The following is a 21,312-nucleotide window of genomic DNA, read 5'->3' as shown; positions in this document are numbered from 1 at the left end:
CACAGCATAAACATTTTGGGAATTTAAAACATGTATGGATTTTGTGGCAGAGGACAGGAAGCAAGACCATTTCAACTGGAGATCCCACTTAAGTACCCTCAACCTGTTGATTCAGAGATACTTAGTACCCCATAGATGTGTAAATGGTGACTTGTTCTTCATGCCTTTGATACTAATTACAAGGGCAGACACTTGATATCAGGGTATTCAGCTAACTTTAGAGTCTGCTGTTGACTGCTGTAGCATGAATGATATCTTCCCTGAGTTTATTGCTAGAAAGAAGGAGAAATCTTATCAGTATTTTCTATATCTCTTTGGACTAATCTTTTGTGATGCTTTCTGGGAAGGAGAAAGTTCAGGTAGATTTATGAATTCATGGAAAAGCTTCTTAAAAGACCAGGGACAGCCTGAAGAGAGATCAGATTCATTATGGTACAGATTTGGCTTATTATCTGCTCATACATCCCAAGAACGAGAAGCATGTGGCTCTTCTAGGCCTGCTCAGAACACAGAAGTACAGTCCAGATGGCATTTAAGGTCAGACTGGCACTGCTGGAGATCCTGACTGGTTGAAATAAGGGAGGGTAAAATTTTGGAGAGGCTTATTTCATGAGCATTGAGTAACAGATATTTCAACCCCCAAGGTGCTTCGTTAAGTATCCTACTCTTTCCAGTCAGTTCCGCTGATTTCACTTGAGAGTGTACAGCTATGATAAACTGAATTAAATGTGAGATGTCATAACTCCTCATCCAGCATCTAAACCTTAAAGAGCTTCCAAAAAAGCAGAGTCGGTAATCGAATGTCTTTTCTTTGAGACAGCTAGAACGCTCCCAGGACAACCAGAAGTGTTTTACGCATAATGTTTCTGTGTCAATGCTATAGAGGCTTGGCATAACCCCAAAATACATCTCATTTATGTATACGTACTTGAATTTAAAAGGAAAAGAGAAAAAAATAAAAAGAAAAAACAAAGCCTTAAGATCTTTTTTTTGTCCATGGTACGTGGCGCTTTTGTGTGCGACAGCACAGAATTACTTGTTATATAGAGAGAAGTCAGTCTCTAAGATTGTATAGAATTTGCTTTCCATTTGGAGGGAAAATCAGCAGTAGTGTACATGAAGAGGATAATTCCACATACAACTCATGTAACCTGCCTCTGCAAGCTTTTACTATTTGCCTATGAATGAATGTTTTGCCCCTGTGAACGGATGTGCCCGCAGCTCTTACAGACCCTGTAAGAGAACCTGTAGGGACTGAATTAAGACTTTGCCTTTACCGATTGCACATAATCCTTGGTGGGTTTCTGATGCAGAAGAGAGTCTGCGGAGTTGGACAGAACAAAAGGGGAGGAGATGTGCAATCACAGGTGGATTTGAATGGTTTCTGTAGCTGAATATTTGTATTTCTGTTCTTGGCTTAAGACTGACGCTAGACTAAGAAGCTTTGGAGTGGCTTTGGGGGAAATTCTGAAGTGGTGGAGCTGGGCCTGCTGAAGGTGGGATCTGCTGCATTTTCCAGTCTGGAACTGGAATGACAGAGACTGCGGGGTGGAAGAGCATGAGCAGGGCAGGGTTAGTGGCACTGAGTCACAGAAAGCACAGCACAGGTTTATGGTTATGCATGACTATAGCCCACAAAATCTATTGCTTGCTGACAAGTGTGCTATGTTCACATACAGACAAAGAAGAGAAAAAGAATAAGGTATATTTTCCCAAAATCATTTGCCAATGATTTTTTATTTTCATTAGGAGTCTGGAAGAGTCTGGGTAATAGTACTGCTCAGCTTGGCTCTGTGTAAAAGGGCTTAATTTTTATGTTTCCATTTAGTCTTTTTTTTATTCTGTGGTTTCCTAGCTCGTTGATGAATAAATCGCTGTTACACTGAAGCAAATGCTTGGGAAATAGAAAAATAATTCTGTGCTATCCCTTTGTATTTATTGGGTGTGATAGGTATTGTTGGGTGTAATTAATTCACTTACAAAGGACCAAGATCTGAATTCTTGTGTTTTCCGATTATAACGCTAATTACTAGAAATTATTAGCATGGTGTTAATTAATGTATGAAGACCATGTGCATAATTTACAAGGGAAACAGATATGAATCTCTGTGTGTTTCCATTTAGCTACCTGCTTGTACTTTCCTGAATCGCGCATTAGGTGTGTTTGTACTGGGATGCTTTTGTGCCGTGAGTATTTGTGAGTGCAAACTTGGAAGTGTGTTGGTGGAAGACTACAACTGAATTGTGGGTACACGCATGTGAGTGTGGGATCTAGTTCAAAACACATTCTCTTAGACCTTCAAGTGTGCAAATGTGCACCGGTGTGTCTGATGAATGTATTTTAATTGTGTACTTATGAATGGGTGCTGTTTGTTACGGTACCTGTGTCTTCAAAGCGTGTCCCTGTGCGTCTATGTGCGTACGCTCAGATGTATGAGCATGGCTGATGAATGCACATCAGCCCAAGCAGGAGATAACACAATGTACAAAAATCTGCTAGAAACCCCACCTCAATCACGTCTAGCAGTCATTTTGTACTACGAAGCAGAGGATTTTCCTCTGTGAAAGAAAAGGCACAAATGAAATGAGCATAAAAGGGCATCTATGTCAGTGAGCATGCGTGTGGCTGATTGTCAGTCTGAGATGGAGAACTTTCCATATGTGCCTTTTTCTCTCACTGATCCTCCCAGATGTGACCTCTACTAGTAGCAGTTAATAAAGCCTTTGAGTTGGGCTTGTTGTTGTTGTTGTGGGTTTTTTCTTTTTTTTTTTTTCAGAGAAATGTGCATAAGAGCTTGGCAGAAACTGGCATTTCTCTAAAGTCCTGTCTAATGTTTTTTCCACTGTCAGCCAGTTCCTTTCTTTAGTCTCTGAACATAAGACTTGCCAATAAAAGTCCAGAAATAGCTTCTCTCACTAGAACTAATGTTTGCCAACAATAGCAGGGGAAGAGGAAAAGAAATCTATTTTTGTAGCTGGATTCTAAGATGAGGTAACACTGTTGGCTTTGACAAAAACTAATTTGGCACCTAAAGTTAAAAGGTTTATTTGTTCTGGAAAGCTTTTTGACCAAATTCAAATATGATGGTTGAGAGGTGATATGTGTTATTTACTTATGGGACCGAAAGGTGTCAGGCAAGTGAGTGTAATGTAATGCAGTGAAGTTGGACTTAATCTAGCTGTGGTTTAGGATGTTGTAACCTTTATATTAAGGAGTGTGGGAGAAAGCAGATTATGTGCCAGTCCAGCCTCTATCAATATCATGGCCCTTCTTGTCTGATATTTTCCCAACATCAGGACTGAATGTGAAGGACTGTAGAGCTGAAGTGGAAGGGACAGGCAGATACAGCTCAACTAGTGACAGGTTGAGGGACAAATTTCTCTTGTCCAAGCTACATCTTCTGTACTATTAGTCATCTGGGGCTGAGATGGACAGTTTGGAGTGCCTGTTCTGAGAAAAGAATTAAGGCTAGTGATAGCAGTTGCTGCCATCCTTGAGCATCACCACTCTCTCCTGAACTCACGTGGTGCTTTAGTCCTCCTGTTGCCTGAAAGTCTGTTGTTGTATGTTATCCTCCTGGGCCTATCCAGATCCCACCCCTGTCTGTCCCTGCTGATGGGGACAGCAGGAGCTCCCTATCCACCTTGTATTCTGCTGTCCAGCTGCACCTACAGAGCTTTGAGACTCTTTGTTGGAGTGACAGTGGTGCTCAGAGGCTTGCTGGACCTGTCTGTCCTCCGGCTGTACTCAAGAAGTTGAGAGTGAACCTGCTCTATAACAGACATTGAGTAAAGGAATCCAGGAACCCAGGCTCCCCAGAGTATGGAGATGGGCAGCTCATCTGCCTGAGGGAAGGACTTAGTCTCAGGAGAAAGGGGAGAAGCAGAGAGTGACTGAAGATCTGACTGCTCTCCTGCTCTCAACAGCTATCTGTCACTTTGTCTGAGTGAGTTTTATGTATCACTATTGGTTCATTACAAAAAAGATACAAATTCTTTTTAAAACAGACTCTTTTCTTTGTTTTTTTGGGGTGGGTTTTTTTTTAAACAATCTTTATTTCTTATTAGTCTCTGATTTATTTTTATTTTAAAAAAAAAAAGTATGGCAGAATTCCAGATTAATAGCTTCAAACAGTTTTGTTGCCAGCAGCAAGAGGTGAAGTGTGAGAGGTAAAGAGAATTGTGGGCTCCCTCTAGCTCTGCCAATGCCCTTGACTAGGTGCCTTTGACTAGGTTACTCCTCCTCTGATTCAGCATCCCTGCTTGCAGTACTGCTCTCCTATCTCCCAGAGGGTATTCTGCGATTAATTGAGGGATGTATCTAAATGGCTTTAGCATGCAAGCCAAAAGTCACCAGGGATAAAGCTTTTTACTAGGGCAAGAATAAAGGTCAAGCCCTTGCTGACATTGTTGTCTTGATTAATTAATATACTAATCTCTATAACTCCTCTTCAGCAAATATTATTTGGCTTCAACACTTGTTTTGTTCATTTTTTCTGCAATTTAGCTCTGAGAGAACTAATGAAAAGACCTAGGTGGAAAATACTGCTTCTTACCATATCCCTTCCCCTCGACCAGCCCTATGCCTTGTCCCCCCCTTGCTGTCCTTTGCCCTTGCTTGTCTGAGGGCTTTGCAGAAAAGTCCCTTGGCCAGTTAAATGACTCTTCACTGGATACCAAAACAGACTTATCCCTCGACTGGGGAGTTGAGGAGTGATTATATGAATTAGTAGAAAAACAGTCTGTGGAAGTGACTGAAGGGGAGAGTTACATTTGATACGCTTTTCCTGTGGCTTTTTTTCTATGGGAAAGTGCAAGACCAAATGCTAGAAAATCTTAGGGAGACTTTGTTCCCTTGGTGAAGCCTGCTGAAGGGCTGAGTAGCCATCTGTGACTTCAGGGAGGAGATGCTAGTAGTTTGGATACTGTGACTGATGTAGCCCTGGGGCTCAGCGTTTCAGACGGCAGCTTTTGAACAGAGAGTGTCCAGGATCTGTTAGGGATCACTACCAGCATCAGAAGATGCAGCAGGGCTTGGAGAGGAGCAGAAGGTGGAGTGAGTGAATATGTGTGGTGAAGCTCAGTGAACCGAACCATCCTTGGATGAGCAAGAGGGAATATTCCCTTCAGGTTGTTACCGGTGGGAAATCAAAGAAATGAAGAAAATCTCTCCTTGTCTCCTTTTCAGCTCGTAGTTCTGGTTTGTTGTACTTTCCATTCCTTCGCGATTACGTCCGTGTCTCAGTCAGGTATTGTTTTCTGCTTGAGTTGCAAACATTCCCTAAAGCTGTTCTGAGTGCACGATACTCTCGTTCTCTTTCCCAGCCCAATTTTAGACTGAATTTTGGCAGATTACACAAGTGCAGAATGTTTACTGTCCTGTCTTACATCATCATTTTCCTGTATCATTTATTTTTCCTTTGACGGATTTTTAACACTGTCAGTCTAATATGCATGGGAGGTTGAAGTGTATTACCATAATGCAGTGCATTGTGGGTAATCCCATGCAAATTGTTCTGAGGAGAGTCATGCTAAATTATGTTCTTGCCAAAAAAATAAAAGTCAAAACAAAGGCTTTTTTTGTTTTAACTGTTTGTTCTTTGGATTTCAGAGCACCTGCCAGAGGCACAGGTTTAAGCCAGTTGTTTGAGATTCAGCACCACGTGCAGCGATGCTTCTCCTCACAGGACACTGCTAAAAGGATGGAGTTGTGCACTGCAGTTGGTTTTCTATATATGTCTCTCTGATGTTTAGTTTTAAAACATTGCGAGCTCGTCAAAGGAAAAATCCGAGTGAATGTTGGAGTGGCACAGCAAAGAGAAACGTCTCTTGCCACTTTTTCCAACTCCATTGAACAAACATCTATAGGAAACATCAGGTTTTATGAATTTAAAGGGCATCAAATGCCTCTTGGAAGTGGCAGATCTGATCATACGTAGTGTTGTTTTCATATCAGTCTCTTCTTTTGTTCTCTATTACCAAGGTCATTTGCTTCAAAACTGGCTGCTTTGTTTCTCCAAAAGTCAGTATACTTCCCCAAACCGAAGCAGTAATCCTCCTTTTGGACAGAACACTTGATTGCAGTAGAAATGATTGCAATGTCACAAACAGAGGATTATAATTTTCAGTGGAAATCATAAAAGCAGGCTGAAAAGGACTCCTAAGAAAAAGGTAGCTTGTTCTTATGCAAATTTTCTCAGGTGGTACAGCTGCAAGATGAGAAAACCTGAAAGCCTGTAATCTGGAGTCAGCATCTCTGCTGATAAAGGTTTTCCTGCTTTGCTGTGGTCAGTAGGTTTTCAAAGACTCGGAGGCTTGTAGTGTATTTTTGCAAGGCCTGTGCACTACCCACCTGATGCTCTAGGACATGAAGCATTTATCAGCTGCTATGGATTTGCTTCCTGCTGGTCTCCACTCTGAAAAAGCCAACATGGAAACATCCATGGCAGAACAAGGGAAAATGTAAGCTGCTTTTGAGTGAGTCATATCAGTTATCCCACTTGTTAGAGACAGCTGCCTCCCCCTCAGCCTAGCTCTGTCTCTCTGCTCGTCTCCCTTTCTTCGGTCTGTTCCTTACAGTCTTCAAACACCTGATTTCTTTCTTCCTTTTCCTCCAAAAGCACAGTAAGTGAGGATGTTAAACTGAGCCTATGCTGCTGGGAAAAGGCTTATGTGTGGTTTGCAACAGTTTGCATCTGACTGCCGGGTCTAACTGATGGTCCTCCTTGGTAAATAAGTCCAAATATCTAAGGTCATCTACATGCTACTCATCAGTTCCTCGTTCACCTCTCCTGTAATATATGAGAAGCTTCAGGTTTTATCTCCACTGTTTTTTTCCTTTTAATAATCACTTTTCCAGCCAAAATTAAGGTAAAAATATCCATCAGCCATCTTAGTGGCTGTCAGTTCACTTTGTACCACTGGACATGTGGGCTGGCAATAAAATGACTTTGGATTCTGCAGACCTGTAAACCCTGCTTAGCAGTTGATGGCAGCTGTTGCACCTGAAAGAACTTTCCTAATGTTTGATCTCTGACTGTGGAGTCCACGTTCCTGGGACTCATCGCAGGATGTCCCTCCTAACACACCCTCTTAATGAAACGATCAGTGACTTGCCTTTGGGCCATCTGGTAAAATCTACCTTTGACCCAGCTTTCTCGTGTATTCTTTAACTCTTTACACGGTACTATTGTATCACACGTTCGTTGTATGAACCTGTATTAAATCAGAGCAGACATCAAAAAGGGTCCTGCAGTACTTTTGCCTGAATTACCCTCAGTGTTATCAGCTGTTCTCCAGGTGGCTAGTACAGAGTATTCAAAAGAAAGAATGAGGGAAAAAAAAGAAACGGTCAGATTTTCACTGTTATTGCCCCTTTTTCTGTTAAATGTGACAAGCAGCAAGAAGGATCCTGTGTCAGAATGATTATACTGACACCTGTAAGAAAACAGCCAACAAGCTCCTTGCTTGTACTCCCATCCTTCAGCTTCAAAGGCAGCAGTTACCAGGCTGGGGGAAGCCGTCTCCTACGCCATGTCTCTTTCCTCTCTGATCTGAGCTGGGCATAGATGCTTTTTGTGCTTTCCCATGTGCCTTTGGCTTGGAAAATCAATGACTCCTTTGTTGTTTTAGAAGTGCTAATACAATAAATTGTAGAATCATAGTTGCTTCCTGTCACTGATCCTGAGGTTGTAGGGAGCGATAGGTGAGGAGGCCAGCTTTGATGGTGTTTGCTGAATATGACCAAAGAGAATTTGTGATATGAAAAAAAGAAATTAGCCTGGGGGGAGTCATTTATAATTTAGGAAAAAAAGTCTCAGGTAACTCTTGAGTTGTACTGGCATAAGGGGATGGACATACAGAGCATGAAAGGTTAGAGGAATGAAAATTGAAAGGGTAGAGAAAGGTGCAGAGCTGTAGATGGCCCTGTGTCCTTACCTCTCACCTGTGGATCCCTGCGTGAGGACCTATTTAAAGTAAGTTTTTAAGGAGAGCAACACACAGAGGGTCTCAGGATAATCTCTTTTGAACACATGCATAATTATTCTACTGTGGAAGCTGGCATGTGATGTGGTCTGGGCAGGAAAACCACCACCAGGTGGAAGCTCTGCTCTGAGGCCACTGGCAGAGGGTCTCGGAGGAAATGAGTGGTGTTGTGGAGAGCAGGCTTAGATCTGGAAAAAGTAAGTATGCTTCAAGCCATGATCAAAAGGGTCTGGAAGAAAATATGGGACCCTCAGGACTGGGATAATAAGAGATTGTGTAGGCTGAGATTTGGATGCATTCTGGATCTGTGTGTGCTGCCCTGGAGCCACAAGTACATTGGCAGAGCTGGCAGGCAGCCAGGACGGGAACAGAGCGGGATGCTGTGGGACCACGCTGGCTGGTTTATACACGAGGACAATATTTGCAGGTTGTCTGCTGTGTTATTTTATATTTGACTAAGGTTATAAGTAACAGAATCAGGTGAAGCACAGGTTTCTTCCTGTAGGAGTCGTAAGGAAACTAAGGAACAAAGGATTTGAATTACTAAAAAGAAATCATTAAAAATGGCCAGCAGACTTGATAGCTGACTGTCTAAAACGTGTTTAACAAGGTCCTAATTATGATTCCTTATGTTTAAAAACTTACTCCATAGGATGAGAGATCCACCAATAACAGAACAATAGGCACCTGAGTAACATAGGGATAAGAAAACCCACTGACTGGGAGTGTTAATAGTGCCTTGATAATATGGTGGGGGTTTTTTTTGAAAGAGATATGGGGGGTGGAGCATGAAGGAGAAATGGCATATAAAGTTTTGCCCATGGCTTTCAAGGGTGAACCAAGGCTAATTTTCATGCAGATTGATTGCTGGGCATCCCAGATGAGTCAGAGCTGATAAAAAGAGAGCTTCCTGCAAAAAAAGGCATCAAGAAATTTTGGGAGTTATGGAGTGAGATACAAGAGGACTGTTTGTGTAGTCCAAACCTAGTTAAAAGGCTGGAAAAAGTAGGTAGGATACATCAGGCATCCTTGGGATTGAAAGAAATTGATAGTAAAGTGACTCCAGCTACCACTCTGTGAATTGGTGCTGGTCAATATTTATAATTTTAATGACTGGAAGGCAGGGAGAACAGTAAGATAATAAGATTTACTGTTTGCAGCTGATACAAATTATACAGTAGGAAGGAGGACTGGAAAGATTGTGGGTACTAGAATGGAAGATGAAACATAGGCAGTGGCAGAGTAAAGCATGTTTGAAGGAATAGTTTAAAGCATTCAGACACATGGTTGGTCTCTGAATTAGCTCTAACCATTCAGGAAAACATAAGTAGCTATTACAAAGACAGCTTGATAAAGATGTCTGTGCCATGTGCAGCAGCAGCAATAAAGAAAAAAGTGAGTAAGATGCCTGCATGTGTGAAGAAAGAGGTAGACTTGGAAGATGTTATAATATCCCTACATATGTGAATGGTAATACCTCCTGTGGAGTACTGTGTTTGTTATGGGTCATTTCTTTTGTAAGAGACAAAGCGGTGATAAAGAGGGGCTAGAGGGAGCACATGAAAGTGTTTAGTGGCCTGGAAGGCAGCTTCAGTACGAGGAAAGCATTAGGGATACTAGAGCTATTGAGTTATAACGGGAAGGAATAAAGCGTTACAGTGCAGAGAGTGCAGTGCTGTGCAGAGGTAACACTGAGCCCCACGCTGGGGAGAGGCTTTGCAGCGGTGTAGATGTTTGGCAGCAGCATAGTGGGAAGCAGGCTCGCTATTCCATTGGATTCTCTATATAACATTGCTGCCAGGCCAAGACACAGTTTCACTGATCCGCTAGTCTCTGTAATGTGCTAGCATGGGATGGAGATAGTGTGAGGCAGTGTGTTATCAGGCTGGAGCAACAGGGGCGATGTCTGGGTTGAGCTGTGTTGGCTTCTCACTAAATCTACTTTAGTACCTCAGTCCCTGTGTTTGTGCAACAGTGAGAGAGGTGTACCATGATCCTGGGGTCTCATTTTGGATGGGGAATAAAAGCACACGAGCTTGGCTGTGTCATTTTGATCAATACGTGTTTTCATCACCTCTGTGATGGGAAGAATAGCATGTATTTTATTGGGGTGAGAGGGAAAGACTGTAAGGTTTCCTCCATTGCAGTTTACAGCACAGTGAATTTTAAGACACAAACTACTTTGGAAGTCCCCAGTATTGTTAATTTAAATATCTTAAAGCCACGCAGAAAAGTAAACAAGGTGTTGTGTAATATAATACAAGGATACGTGGCCATTCCATGAAACTAAGATGCAACAATTGATTCTTTATGTAACACATAATTAACCTGGGGATCCCCATAGTGGTTGGCATTATGAAGACAAATACCTTATTAAGAATTTTTAAAGTGTGTTAGATGCTTTATGAATAGCATCTGCATTTACATTAGCCAGAATAAAATTATTAGTATCATAAATCCTTTTGTTCCAAGGCATGTGGTGATCACCAGGCAGGATTAGAAAATTATTTTACTCCCATAGTGAAATATGGCCAAACTGGATAAATTCATAGCTGAAAATTAAGGTTTGGGTGGGCCAAGAGTCTGGTCACTTTTCTGTACATTGATGTTATTTATACAGGCAAACTTTTAAGTGGAAGTAGAGAGGGAGGAAAAGTGATCCAGGGATTAGGCTGCCAATTTAGGACTTGCAAAATTTTAGCTTCTTGCTTTCCCAGACTACTTTAAAGAGCTAATTCATTTGACACAGATTCCGAGACATACTTAGAGCACCACCTCGCACTTAATCTCCAGATACCTCAGGCTATAACGTGTCTGTGACTTGTTCCAGGTTCTACAGTGTTCAGATAGCAGGAAAAAGTCTATATGTGAAAGTAAGTCATGGACAGACTACTGATGAATTTTAAAGGCACCATCAGATGGAGTGATACCAGTTAACCTGTTGCAAATACTGGGAGCATGGGGAAGAAAGGTGCTTTCTTGAATAAAGCACTCAATTGTCTCCAACATAAGGTAATTGCTTGCTTTCCTCACACTCCCCCAGAATCCCTATGTGACTTTGAGTAGTTCCCTAGTTCTGTTTCCTGTCTGTCAAGTAGGAGGCTTAAGTATCCTGGAGCAACGTTTGTCGTTTGTTTTCCTTTAGGAAATAGTGTGCTGGGGTTTTTGTCTTGTTTGATTTGGGATTTTTTTAATTAAAAAAAACCCCAACATTGCCTATGGCTTTTGTTAGCTCTACTATGAAAAGCTTGCCCTCTGGACTGTCACTTCCAAGAGCGGATGGTGCAGGCAGGCTTCTCCTCCTCAGAACTGTCCACAGTCCTTAGGTTGGAACTTGAGATGCTCCTGACCCCGTCACTGTGAAACAATGCAGATTCCTCCAAAGGGCTCAGTTATGGCCTGGTATATCGTTCAGTCAGCCTCTTCAGTTGTGTTTGAAAAGATGCTGTGGGACGAGGTGAAAGATTGCTTGGTGTCTGCAAAGAGAGGGATAATCTGATAATGCTAGTCCAGGTCTATCCAAAGCCTAAAAATAGGTTCTTAGTGTGTCACACAGTAATGAATGAGACAGAAAACCAATGTACTTCTCAACTTTATTGGAAAGCAAGAACTCTGCAAAGAATAGTGTCTTCCTATATGGCTTGTCTGCATAGTGCAAAATACCTTCATTTCTCTTTCTGTTCATCTTTTATTCCGGTCATGACCACCCTTCACAATTATGGCCCACATTAAAAAACAAACAAAAAAAACCACCACCAAAAGGCATAGCCTCTCCCTGTGCTATTCAAGAAGCAGTCTGGCAAAGCTGAGCTTTCTGGTACCCTGCACCACCTTCAGTCTCGTGCAGCAATGTAGAACAGGTATAACAGCATCCAATGGACACGTAAGCATTCCCTGTCCAACTAGTACCACTTTGTATGAGCATGCAGTCTTCGGGGAGGTGGGAAGTTCAAGCCACCCCTGTCTCCATCCTGGATAACTTGCAATTTGTTGACATCAAACATGAGATAGCAGTGTGTGGAATAGAGTGGCCAAGCAAAGTGGCCAACTGAGGTTGGCAAATGCAACACTAATACAATTTCTTTGGCTCTTCCAATGCATGACAAGTAATTCATGGGAGCCAATTAAGGAAGAGAGAAAGGATGCAGAAGGAGCAGCAGAGGAGGAGAAGTTGGGAAGGGAAAAAGGAGAGAGGGAAAGGACAAGGACACAGTTGTGGAAATACTGGGAGGGAAGGGTGTGGAGATGGGAATGTCAGGCAATAGCAAGCCAGCACAGCAGAAAGGAGGAGGAAACCCTTCCCCGAAACAGAGAATTCACAATCTAAGTAATTGTTTTGCTGGAGAACTTGACCACAAGTTTTTCTGTTTGCAAAATCCCCAGTTCTCCTATGAGCAGGTTGTTCAGGACTTTCTCCAGCAGATCAGAGGGAGAAGGCGTTTCGTCTTCCCACTCACTCCATTCCTTGAACAGTGTTGCCTGCAATAGACATACCTTTAACTGGGGAAAGAGTCCATTTGAGTGATTAAAACAATAGCCACTTCTTTGTTTCTGCACCCAGGAGGTTTGCTCAGCCCCAGCTCAGGCAAAACAGCAGCTCAGTTCAACAAAAGTTTTGAGAGTGGATTCGAGGCGAGCTAGACCTTGTTTCCTCACCATGTGGCCAAAGTATCAAATGTAATGAGGACAGACATTCAGAGCAAGGCACACCTTTCCGAGGGTGAGAAGGGGGTAGAGGTTTCCATTAGGTTTCCTCTTGTTATCATTCCTTTATATCAGCATCTGTTGACCTCAACAACCCCTCCTTCTTTCTCATCCTTTTATCTCTCCCGTTCTTTTATCTTCTGTCTCTAACTCCAGCCCCTCTCATCTTTCTTTCTAGAAATTCCTGCTTTTTTTTATCTTCAGCCTTTTCTGCTCACTTAATCCTCTTGAAATCTTTTGGCCCAAATTCCCATCTCCTTCATCTATTTTGCATGCCATACTTGCTGTTTAGAGATCTCTGGGGCATGAGAAAACCTGGCTTATTCCCTACTGTCCTAGTTGTCTAAATAGTCAGTTCCCCAGCGTGTGTCTGCATATTTTCATTCACAGGGGTTGAAAGGCCAGTATCTTTCAGGGCTGGCCCAAGCTAAAATTCAGGCTGCAGACACCAGGCACCAAATGTTTCGTTCAGTTCCCTGGTTTATCCTCTAGAGCCTCCAAACGGTTTCTATTAGTATTCTGAGGGAGAGCTCACTGATGGAATTAGTGAGAAACCAGACTGTCAATTTATTTATACCCAGCCTTAGGGCATAACCATTGTGCATGTGTAAAGCTATTGAGATGCAGAGAATATTCTGTAAGTGTGTATGTATATGTATTGGTTGGAAGTGAGTTTGCAGGGAAAAGCTGTTGCCCAAGGACTGAACAGTGACCAAAAATGGGAGAGGCCACTGAAGTGGCCGTGCTGCATGCCAACCATCCCTTTTCTCTGAGCACAGGAAACAATTGATTCTTCTGAAATCTTTTGTTTAATTGTGTTTATTAGTATCTTCTGACTCTAATTTTACTGTAGCTCTAGTTACCCTTGTAAAGAAATTTCTAATTTAACTTCTGGAGTCCTTCCACTTTCTTCAACAATATCTGCGTTATGAAACTGTTGCTGCCTTTGGCTGTGGGAGTGTTTCAGGTATATGAGTAATGAATAACAAAGTTTTTCTGCTGCATTGTCATTTAGCCTGTGAAACATTTTGAGGGCAAGTTGAGAGATATTGGAAACATACAGTTCTGGTTATTTATTTGGTGCATGAGTCCTGAGTACGAATGAACTGTTTTTCCAGTACGATTTGATCAATTTTGTTTAGAAAAATTTGTATTGGCAATGTCCTGGCCAAATAAGGCAAGGAATAGCTTTTTTTTCTTGCTTCCCAGTTTCCTATTACTGTGACAGTGTCAATAAAGAGATGCAGGTGAGCATTCGACTGTCCCAGCAGTTATGCTAGCAACAGTTGTGGCAGAAAAGGCAAGAAATTAATTGGTCTAGCTAGACAAGAGTTAATAGATTAAGCGTCTGTTAATCTGATAGACCGTGTTGCCTACCTTTGGAATTTCTTTCTTCCCACGAAAAATAAATAAATCCAAACCTCTGACTGTTATTAGGCATTACCTCCTCCCATGCTGTCTGTTGCAGTATGAAAATGTGAAAAGGGATTAGGAAAAGTTGTATAGCTCCATTATTCTCTGTAATAGCCAGGAAATAATTAACCTGCTATCCCTTAATACGATGCCTGCAAAAGACTGCGTGACAGGGCCCGTGGGACCAATGGACGTATTTGTATTGCACACTGGAGCGTGATGCATCAAGCTGATGCTGGTCCAGACTGACACTTTCATGTAACAGAGAGCAGAAACTGTGCGGAGATACGAGCTGATCATCAAAGTAGAATAGCTTTGTTAGCGTGTTTCTGAGGCTGGACTAATTGGGACTGATGAGCTTGTCTGCAGCTTTCTAGTGCATAGATTCTGTTTCCTGCTTTAGAATTTATTTAGATTCTGCTGGCTTTGGAAGACTTTGCACTGTGTCCCACCACTCACATAGATGTGTCCAAAGGAGAACAGAGCCATAAAGCATTGTGCTAGAGAGAAAGACGAGGTCACTGAGAATCCAGGCTGGCAGGACACGGCAGGGGAGGTGCTGTCAGGCGGAGCAGCTTCCTCCTGCGCAGCTGTGGCAAACAGACCGTATACTGTCACTACGTGTAGAAGCAAGACAGCTTTGCTGCCATGGAGGTGTGCTTCCTACCAGCATATTAACCAAACCAAGGTGCATCACTTCTACAGTTCTTTTCTTCTTTGTTGCATTCTTGTAGAATATTTTCACAACTCTGAGTTGTAAGCACAGTCTCAAAATTTTTACAACTGTGTGTGCTGCACAGCTACAAGGGGAATGCCTGGAGACCTGGCTTCCCTTTCAACAATGTGAGAGGGACCGATTATTAACCGCTACACCAGCTCCTGGCATGGCTGGCAGATGCCATCAATAACATTAGTTTGATGTGTCAGTTCTGTCAACAACTTCAGTTTAACGGCAGTCATGCTACTCACCTCCAGCTCCACCCTCTGCTGAGAGCTGAGGAAGGAAAGGGAGAGAATTATCTGAGTTAACATACTTTATTCACCTCAAATACAGACAGACTTTTATTTTTTAATAAGTAATTCTCTAGCTGAGGTTTCCAGCTGTTACTCCTGAGCTGTCTGGTATCAAAGCACTATGGGTCCATCATACAGCAGCAAACTTCAGTGCATGAGCAATTACTGTCTGAGGCTTCTGAGGTATATTATAGTTTTATTATTATTATTATTTCTCTGCTCATAGTTTCTTAAGGCCTCTCATATCCTGAATAAAGCTCCAGGGAATCATAAAGCCACAGGCCGAGTTTTAGCACAGTCACTATTCACGTCTCCTGGATTGATAGGTATTTAGTATGTTGCCTTGATCTTGGAAGCAAGACCCTGAGATGCACTCCTGGGAAAGCCACGAGATGTTCTTTGTATTTTTTGCCCCGAGAAAATAACTCTCTTGCTGTGGAAATGATATATTTTTGCTCAGAAATGTCACCACATCTGCCTGCTGATTGTAAGTCTGCCACACTAAAATATCTTTAGTCTTTTAAAGTAAAATAATAAAACATTTAGAAATTTACACAGAGCTACTAAACACTCTCATTGTTTTGCGTTAATGACCCTTGGTTCCCATAAGTCTCTCCCTCTCTTTTCTCACTATTACTAATTATTGCTATAGTTCATTGTACCTGGATCTTCCTTGGCAAAGCCTGCAGTGGAGGTGAATAGCATGGAGAGAAGAAATGGTGTCAGAGACTTGTCTGTTGTCATAAAAATACTTAAGACACTGTTCTGAGAGCAGAAGTCAGTTCTCCAGAGACCCTAGACTCTGCCTAGCGCTGAGGCTCAGATTGTCTGTCTGCTCCTCTGGGTAGGTCCTGTGCTTATCCAGTTGTCTGGCCACTCAGTATATGTTTGAGCTTTGTATTATTTTGTGTTGTTCACGTTCATCGTAATTGCAGATTCATGTGTGACTCACAGGGTTTCGGAAAGGAAACAGAATTACAACATCTTTACTATAGGAAAATGTATTTGTTATCAGATAGAGTGCTTGTGATGCCAGATGATATTTGCATATGCTGGACCCACTAGAGATGGTGGTTTTCATCGTGTCCAAATAGTTTGTGTCATCTTACAAAAATGCCAAAAAAAAAAAAAAAAAAGCTTTGTAAGTGAGCTGCAAGAAGTTTATGTGAGAAATCTCTTCTTTCTTCCATCCACCTGCATGTTTTTGGCTCAGAAATGATCTTGTGGCTCTACAGAGCTGCTCAGACCCAAAGATCCCAAAGCACTTTACAAAGGCAGCAACTTTATACAGGAAAAAAAAATCAACATGAGATCAGAGCTCATCCTCCTCTTGTGTGCGAGCAGAACATGTATGGCTTCATTCCCCATAAGATGTCCACTAACAGCTATCTAGTAGAGAGTCAAGCGCAGGCCATGCCGGCATGGAGCTCACACCACGTGCAGGGCTGTGAGCCTGGACTCCTGAGAGTTGCTAAGGAAACAGTCTTGGAAATGGAGCTGGAGCTGTCATCAGAAGGTTGGCTGCAGGGATGTTTTGTGCTGCAAAAGCGCCCAGGGCTGGTACTGGCAGAGGCAGCAATTGCTCAGCAATTGATTCAGCCCCTAATGCGTTAGCATTGAAGTACATGTGATGCAGTCACTAAATGTCAAAGATGAGGGATTTTGCAGTTTCTTAGTTTCTTTTTAGTATATCTGAGCTTTGTTTGTCTCCTGCCCTCTCACCACTTGCATGAAACTGCCATTGATTACATTGACTTGCTCCTGTGCAGGCCCTTGGTGTCTTCCCTCTTTGCTAGATCTTTATTTTATTTTTTTTTAATTAGTGGAACAATGAACGGAGACTATTCATAATCAGGGTTCTTCCAAGCAGGGATCCACAGCTTGGAGGAGTCTTCCCTTGAAAGATGCTGTTGATAATCCAAACCCTGTTTGTGCTTCTCTGTTTCTGCTTGTCTCTGCTAGAGAGACATCAGCTTTTAATAGACTGAGAAATTCCTTAGAGGTGTTTGTTATTTTGCAATTACTTTGCAATTGATTTTCTTAAAAAACAATTCATAACTTGTTAAAGATCTCTTTCCCCCTTCTCTCACCTCCCCAGTTTTCTTTTGGGGACCTATTTTTTTCCCATTGCTTAGGGAGATGACTCGTCTACAGAGAGAAAGAAAAAAATGAGTCCTAATGATTTGTAAAAGTAGACTTACAGTCAGATCCTCCTGGGGTCTGAGTCTAATTCTTACAATGACTACTTCTGCAAATGTAGTTGAGGTAGTTAAATTATTTGCCTCTGTTTCCCCATTTGTAAAATAGAGGCTATTTTAGAATAGCTTCTATAGATCAAGCGCTGTCAGTTAATTTACAAGTGATTCTGTAGGGGAAATTTCCATATGTAGCAAATGTGAACGAATCCCTAATTCAGAATGGAAGGAGGAACACTAAGAGTTGTCCTTCTGCCAAACAAGCCTGACTCTTTCCACATACCTGTGAAATGCACGCTCAGCACTGAAACTTTCTGCCTCTCTCCATCAGGGGCTGCAGCTGGGAACTCAAGAGCTGGAGGAGATGGGAAGCAAGTTTTGCCTTGGTTTGCTCATTCTGCACCTCAAATCCCTGCCCTGCAGCAAGAAGGTGATGGCTCAGGCAGCACTCCTGCTAGATCTGGAGGAGGAGATAACGGACCGGGCACAAAGGTCAGTGACAATAGTATTCAGAGGGTGCTCCTGTGGGAATCAAATTGAAGGGGATACGTTTTGGGTTTAAATCTGCAGAAATGGACTCTCCTTATGGCTGAGATTTGCATCTTGGGAACTGGAGTGTATTGAGAGTAATTGGAAATGCAGATACAATTGACTCGTAACGGAACTACTAAAACAGTGGTGCCATGCCCTGCAGCCATCCGTGTGGATAAAAAAGATGAAAGAACCTGATTTCTATTTTTCAGTGAATTTCCATTTTTCTATCAAAACTGATTACTTGAGTATAGGGACGGTACTGCCCCAGAAAAATGCATCAGCAGGAAACCTTTTTCTGCTCACTGGAGTGTCAGGTGGTGTCCTGTCCACCTCAGATCCTCCATGGAGAGGATCTTTTACAAGGAAGGCATTCTCTAAGAACTGTAGGGTAGGGAACCAATATTGCAAATTAGAAAAGGACTTTGGTAGTGTGATTTAGAAACTGTAGGCCTGGTTGCAAGTCTACTCCCAGAAATTCCTCTTTTCCTTATTGAATTGAGTCCTGCAGGCATTTAGAGCATACATTTGTGACTCTCTGATGCATAGGAAGAAGTCCTGATCCCACTGATTATTTAGGAGGTATTTTTCCAAATTGCAAATGTAATTTGTTTGCTTCCTACATTTGATGGGATTTATTTAAGTAAGGTTGCCTCATTATAAATATATGGGGAATTCGACCTGGATAAGTGTCACAGTATGGGACTCTTCAGCTTGAATTTGTGATGAAGCAGAAATACATACGTTCTTTCTAGGCCACTATCACTTGTTAGTGCTATGTGCAAGCACATATGCTTGCAATAATGTTTTTCCAAGACAAATGGAGAAAGAAAACTTAGTGATGTGATATGATTTGAAGCTCCCCGATGGCTTTGTCATCAACGAGCTCTCTCAGCTTCATCAATGAAAAGCAATTTTTTCAGTTGCAGAAATGCCCCCATAATTTATAGCAGACTTCCAGTCTTCCCCCTGCAGGAATACTTAACTGACATTACCACCACCTGTTCCTCATGCCGAAAACCATTCTTACAAGCTTGTTCGCAGTTTTTAATGTTTATGAGGGACAATGAAAAAAGAGGGCTAAAACGTAGAGACATTCCTTTGGATTAGCTGTGCTCACTTGTACATCTGAACATATAAATGAAGCGATTAAGGCGTATGCTAAACACCATCCATGTTGTGGACAGCCATCTGACAAATCATTGGTATAGTATTAGAGAGAACTACTGAAGCCTGGCTAGGCGGATGGTTTTGAGATATAAATCAAACTCTCACTTTTGAACTGGAGCTAGAAGGGCCTTTGCATGAAAATAACTTCTCTTATGGGAAGAAAAACATCGAAGCCTGACTAGCCTCAGACACTGAAAAAAAGCCATCTGATCACAGTGCCTCAGTGAGCATTTTCCCTGATCTTTGTAGTCTGCTGTTACTTTTTCCTTTAGTTGGTTTTATATTAATGAGAATCGATTCCATTTTCCCAATATTGTGTGGTAGTTAATCAGTACCAAAATAATAGTAAGAAGCTCTCTAATTACAAATATTTTAAAAGCTAACAAAAATCGTTCTCTTACTTTGTAAAACTCCCATATTGTTCCAAACATGTCTATGGTGGCTGAAAGCAAAGCCTTCTACCCCTTCAAGTTTGCCCGGCGTTAGTGAGTATCTCCATGGCATCCAGGGATGTAACGTTACTGCTGAAAGGCAACGTGACGGTTACGTGCTCATTTTCACTCCATTGGGCCTAATTGCAGGTTTGTGGAATTTTGGTAGCTTAGGTGCAATTTGTAACCATTTGCAGACCAGGTAAACAGCAGAATTATTTAATCCCACCTAGATATGTCATACTGCAGGAGCTTATTGCAGAAGGTTGGGGGAAGGGAGATGCAGGGACCAAAGGATTTGCTAACGTATTCTTCTTTAAAAATAAGTAATTTATGGAAAATGATTGTGCGGTATATTGATTCTGATTCAGAAAATGAATACTTCGCTCCTGGGTTTCTGTGAGTCTAGCCAAGAGAATTTTATGATTTGATTTTAGTGGGAATAGAAGTCCTACTGGAATCAATGGAAGAATGCAGAATACAGAGAGCACGCTGATATGGGCAGGAGGGCAGCTATTTCTACACCTCTCTCAACTTGCAGACTTTGGGGAAAAAAACCCAAGATTTTCCATCAAAACATTTCTCTGGAGGAAGCTGAGGGATACCACTCAGTCTAATCTTACTCTGTAAAGATTAAGTCTAATCCAGCTCTTTTAGGTAGCACAAGGAGGTCACCAGAGCCTTGCACCTTACTGGTGGTATATCATTACATCAATGGAAATTATACTCTGCTGCTTCTGTGACTAGACCCATCTTTATGGGTTTAGGGAGAATGAAATGTTTGCAGTTTAAAACTAGCTCTGTTGTATTCCATGGTTACCACAAAAATGTACAGCATCCTTGAATGCTTTCTATACTCTCTGCTTCTGAGAGTGTGAGTAGATGTGAATGAAAATACCCAAATTTTTGTGTACCTTTGCCAAAGCAGAGTCACACTTGGGGATCCTTCGGCTGCAACACAGGAAAAGTCTGGGCAGTTACCTTGTGCAATTTTTTTCTTATATGCTTTACATCGTGAACAGCGGTGGCTTCAAACAGCTTGGAGGCTATCCCTATTCCAGAAGTCTTCACTGTCCTGGTCCCAGGAAATTATATGCACAATAGATATTTAAGTGGGAAGCAATGGCTCTGGCTGTTGCTAATGTTTTCTCGCAAAGGAAAGTGTGTTCCAAAGACTGTCCTGCTGACACGTCTAGAAAAAGACACAAATATGGGTGATTCTTGTCAGAGCAGTATTTACCAGCATCGAAAGAATTAGTATTGTTCAACGTTGATGAAAACGCAAGCTTTATTTAGTTGTTAGGGTTTTGTTTTGTGGAAAGCAAGCTGAAATTAAGCTGTGAGCAGTGTGATGCATTGCACAGTGCTTATGTTAAATACATCTATCTCAATCTAATGTGTTTCCTAAATATGTGTTTCTGAGTGCCCATCTCTGTAGTGCTCTGGGTGACAGGTCAAGCCATGGAAAAAGAAGTTAATCCAGCACTGGATAATAGCTGACTCCCAGATGAAATGTCTCATTGCAAAGATACATAGATCAAAAGCTGTGGAGGCAGAGGTCTCTTCTGTTGTGAAATCCCTGCAGTTCATGTCCTGCATTTGTCTGTCTTTGCCCTGGTGTCCGGTGCGCGTGGCATTGACTTGGCATCTCAGCATCTCCCTCCGACAGCAAACATTTTCACCTGTCAAGGTTTATAACTGTATGTGTCTTTTAATTTTCCTCTTCAGGCTGTCTCTGCTCTGGGTATTTTGCAGCCTTATTTTTTCACCACTGCTGTGAAGGGGATGAAGGAGCAGGCTGGACCCTGCCTGCTTCCCTGGAATAGGCTATTTGCTGTGCACTTTATATAGCTCTGTCAGAATCAGCG

General features: G+C 42.0%; 1 protein-coding gene across 1 annotated transcript in view; it reads left to right on the top strand.

Annotated features, from left to right (window-relative positions):
• AGBL1 (AGBL carboxypeptidase 1) overlaps positions 1-21,312 on the top strand; it is a 269,330-nt gene that overhangs the window by 161,654 nt on the left and 86,364 nt on the right. The window contains exon 21 of the mRNA XM_075764872.1: positions 17,644-17,804. Within this exon, the coding sequence (XP_075620987.1) occupies positions 17,644-17,804 (161 nt within the window). The remainder of the gene's footprint in view (positions 1-17,643; positions 17,805-21,312) is intronic.

This window comes from Balearica regulorum, chromosome 12, assembly GCF_011004875.1.
Source record: "Balearica regulorum gibbericeps isolate bBalReg1 chromosome 12, bBalReg1.pri, whole genome shotgun sequence".
NCBI lineage: Eukaryota > Metazoa > Chordata > Aves > Gruiformes > Gruidae > Balearica > Balearica regulorum.
This window is presented reverse-complemented; position numbering and strand designations above follow the sequence as displayed.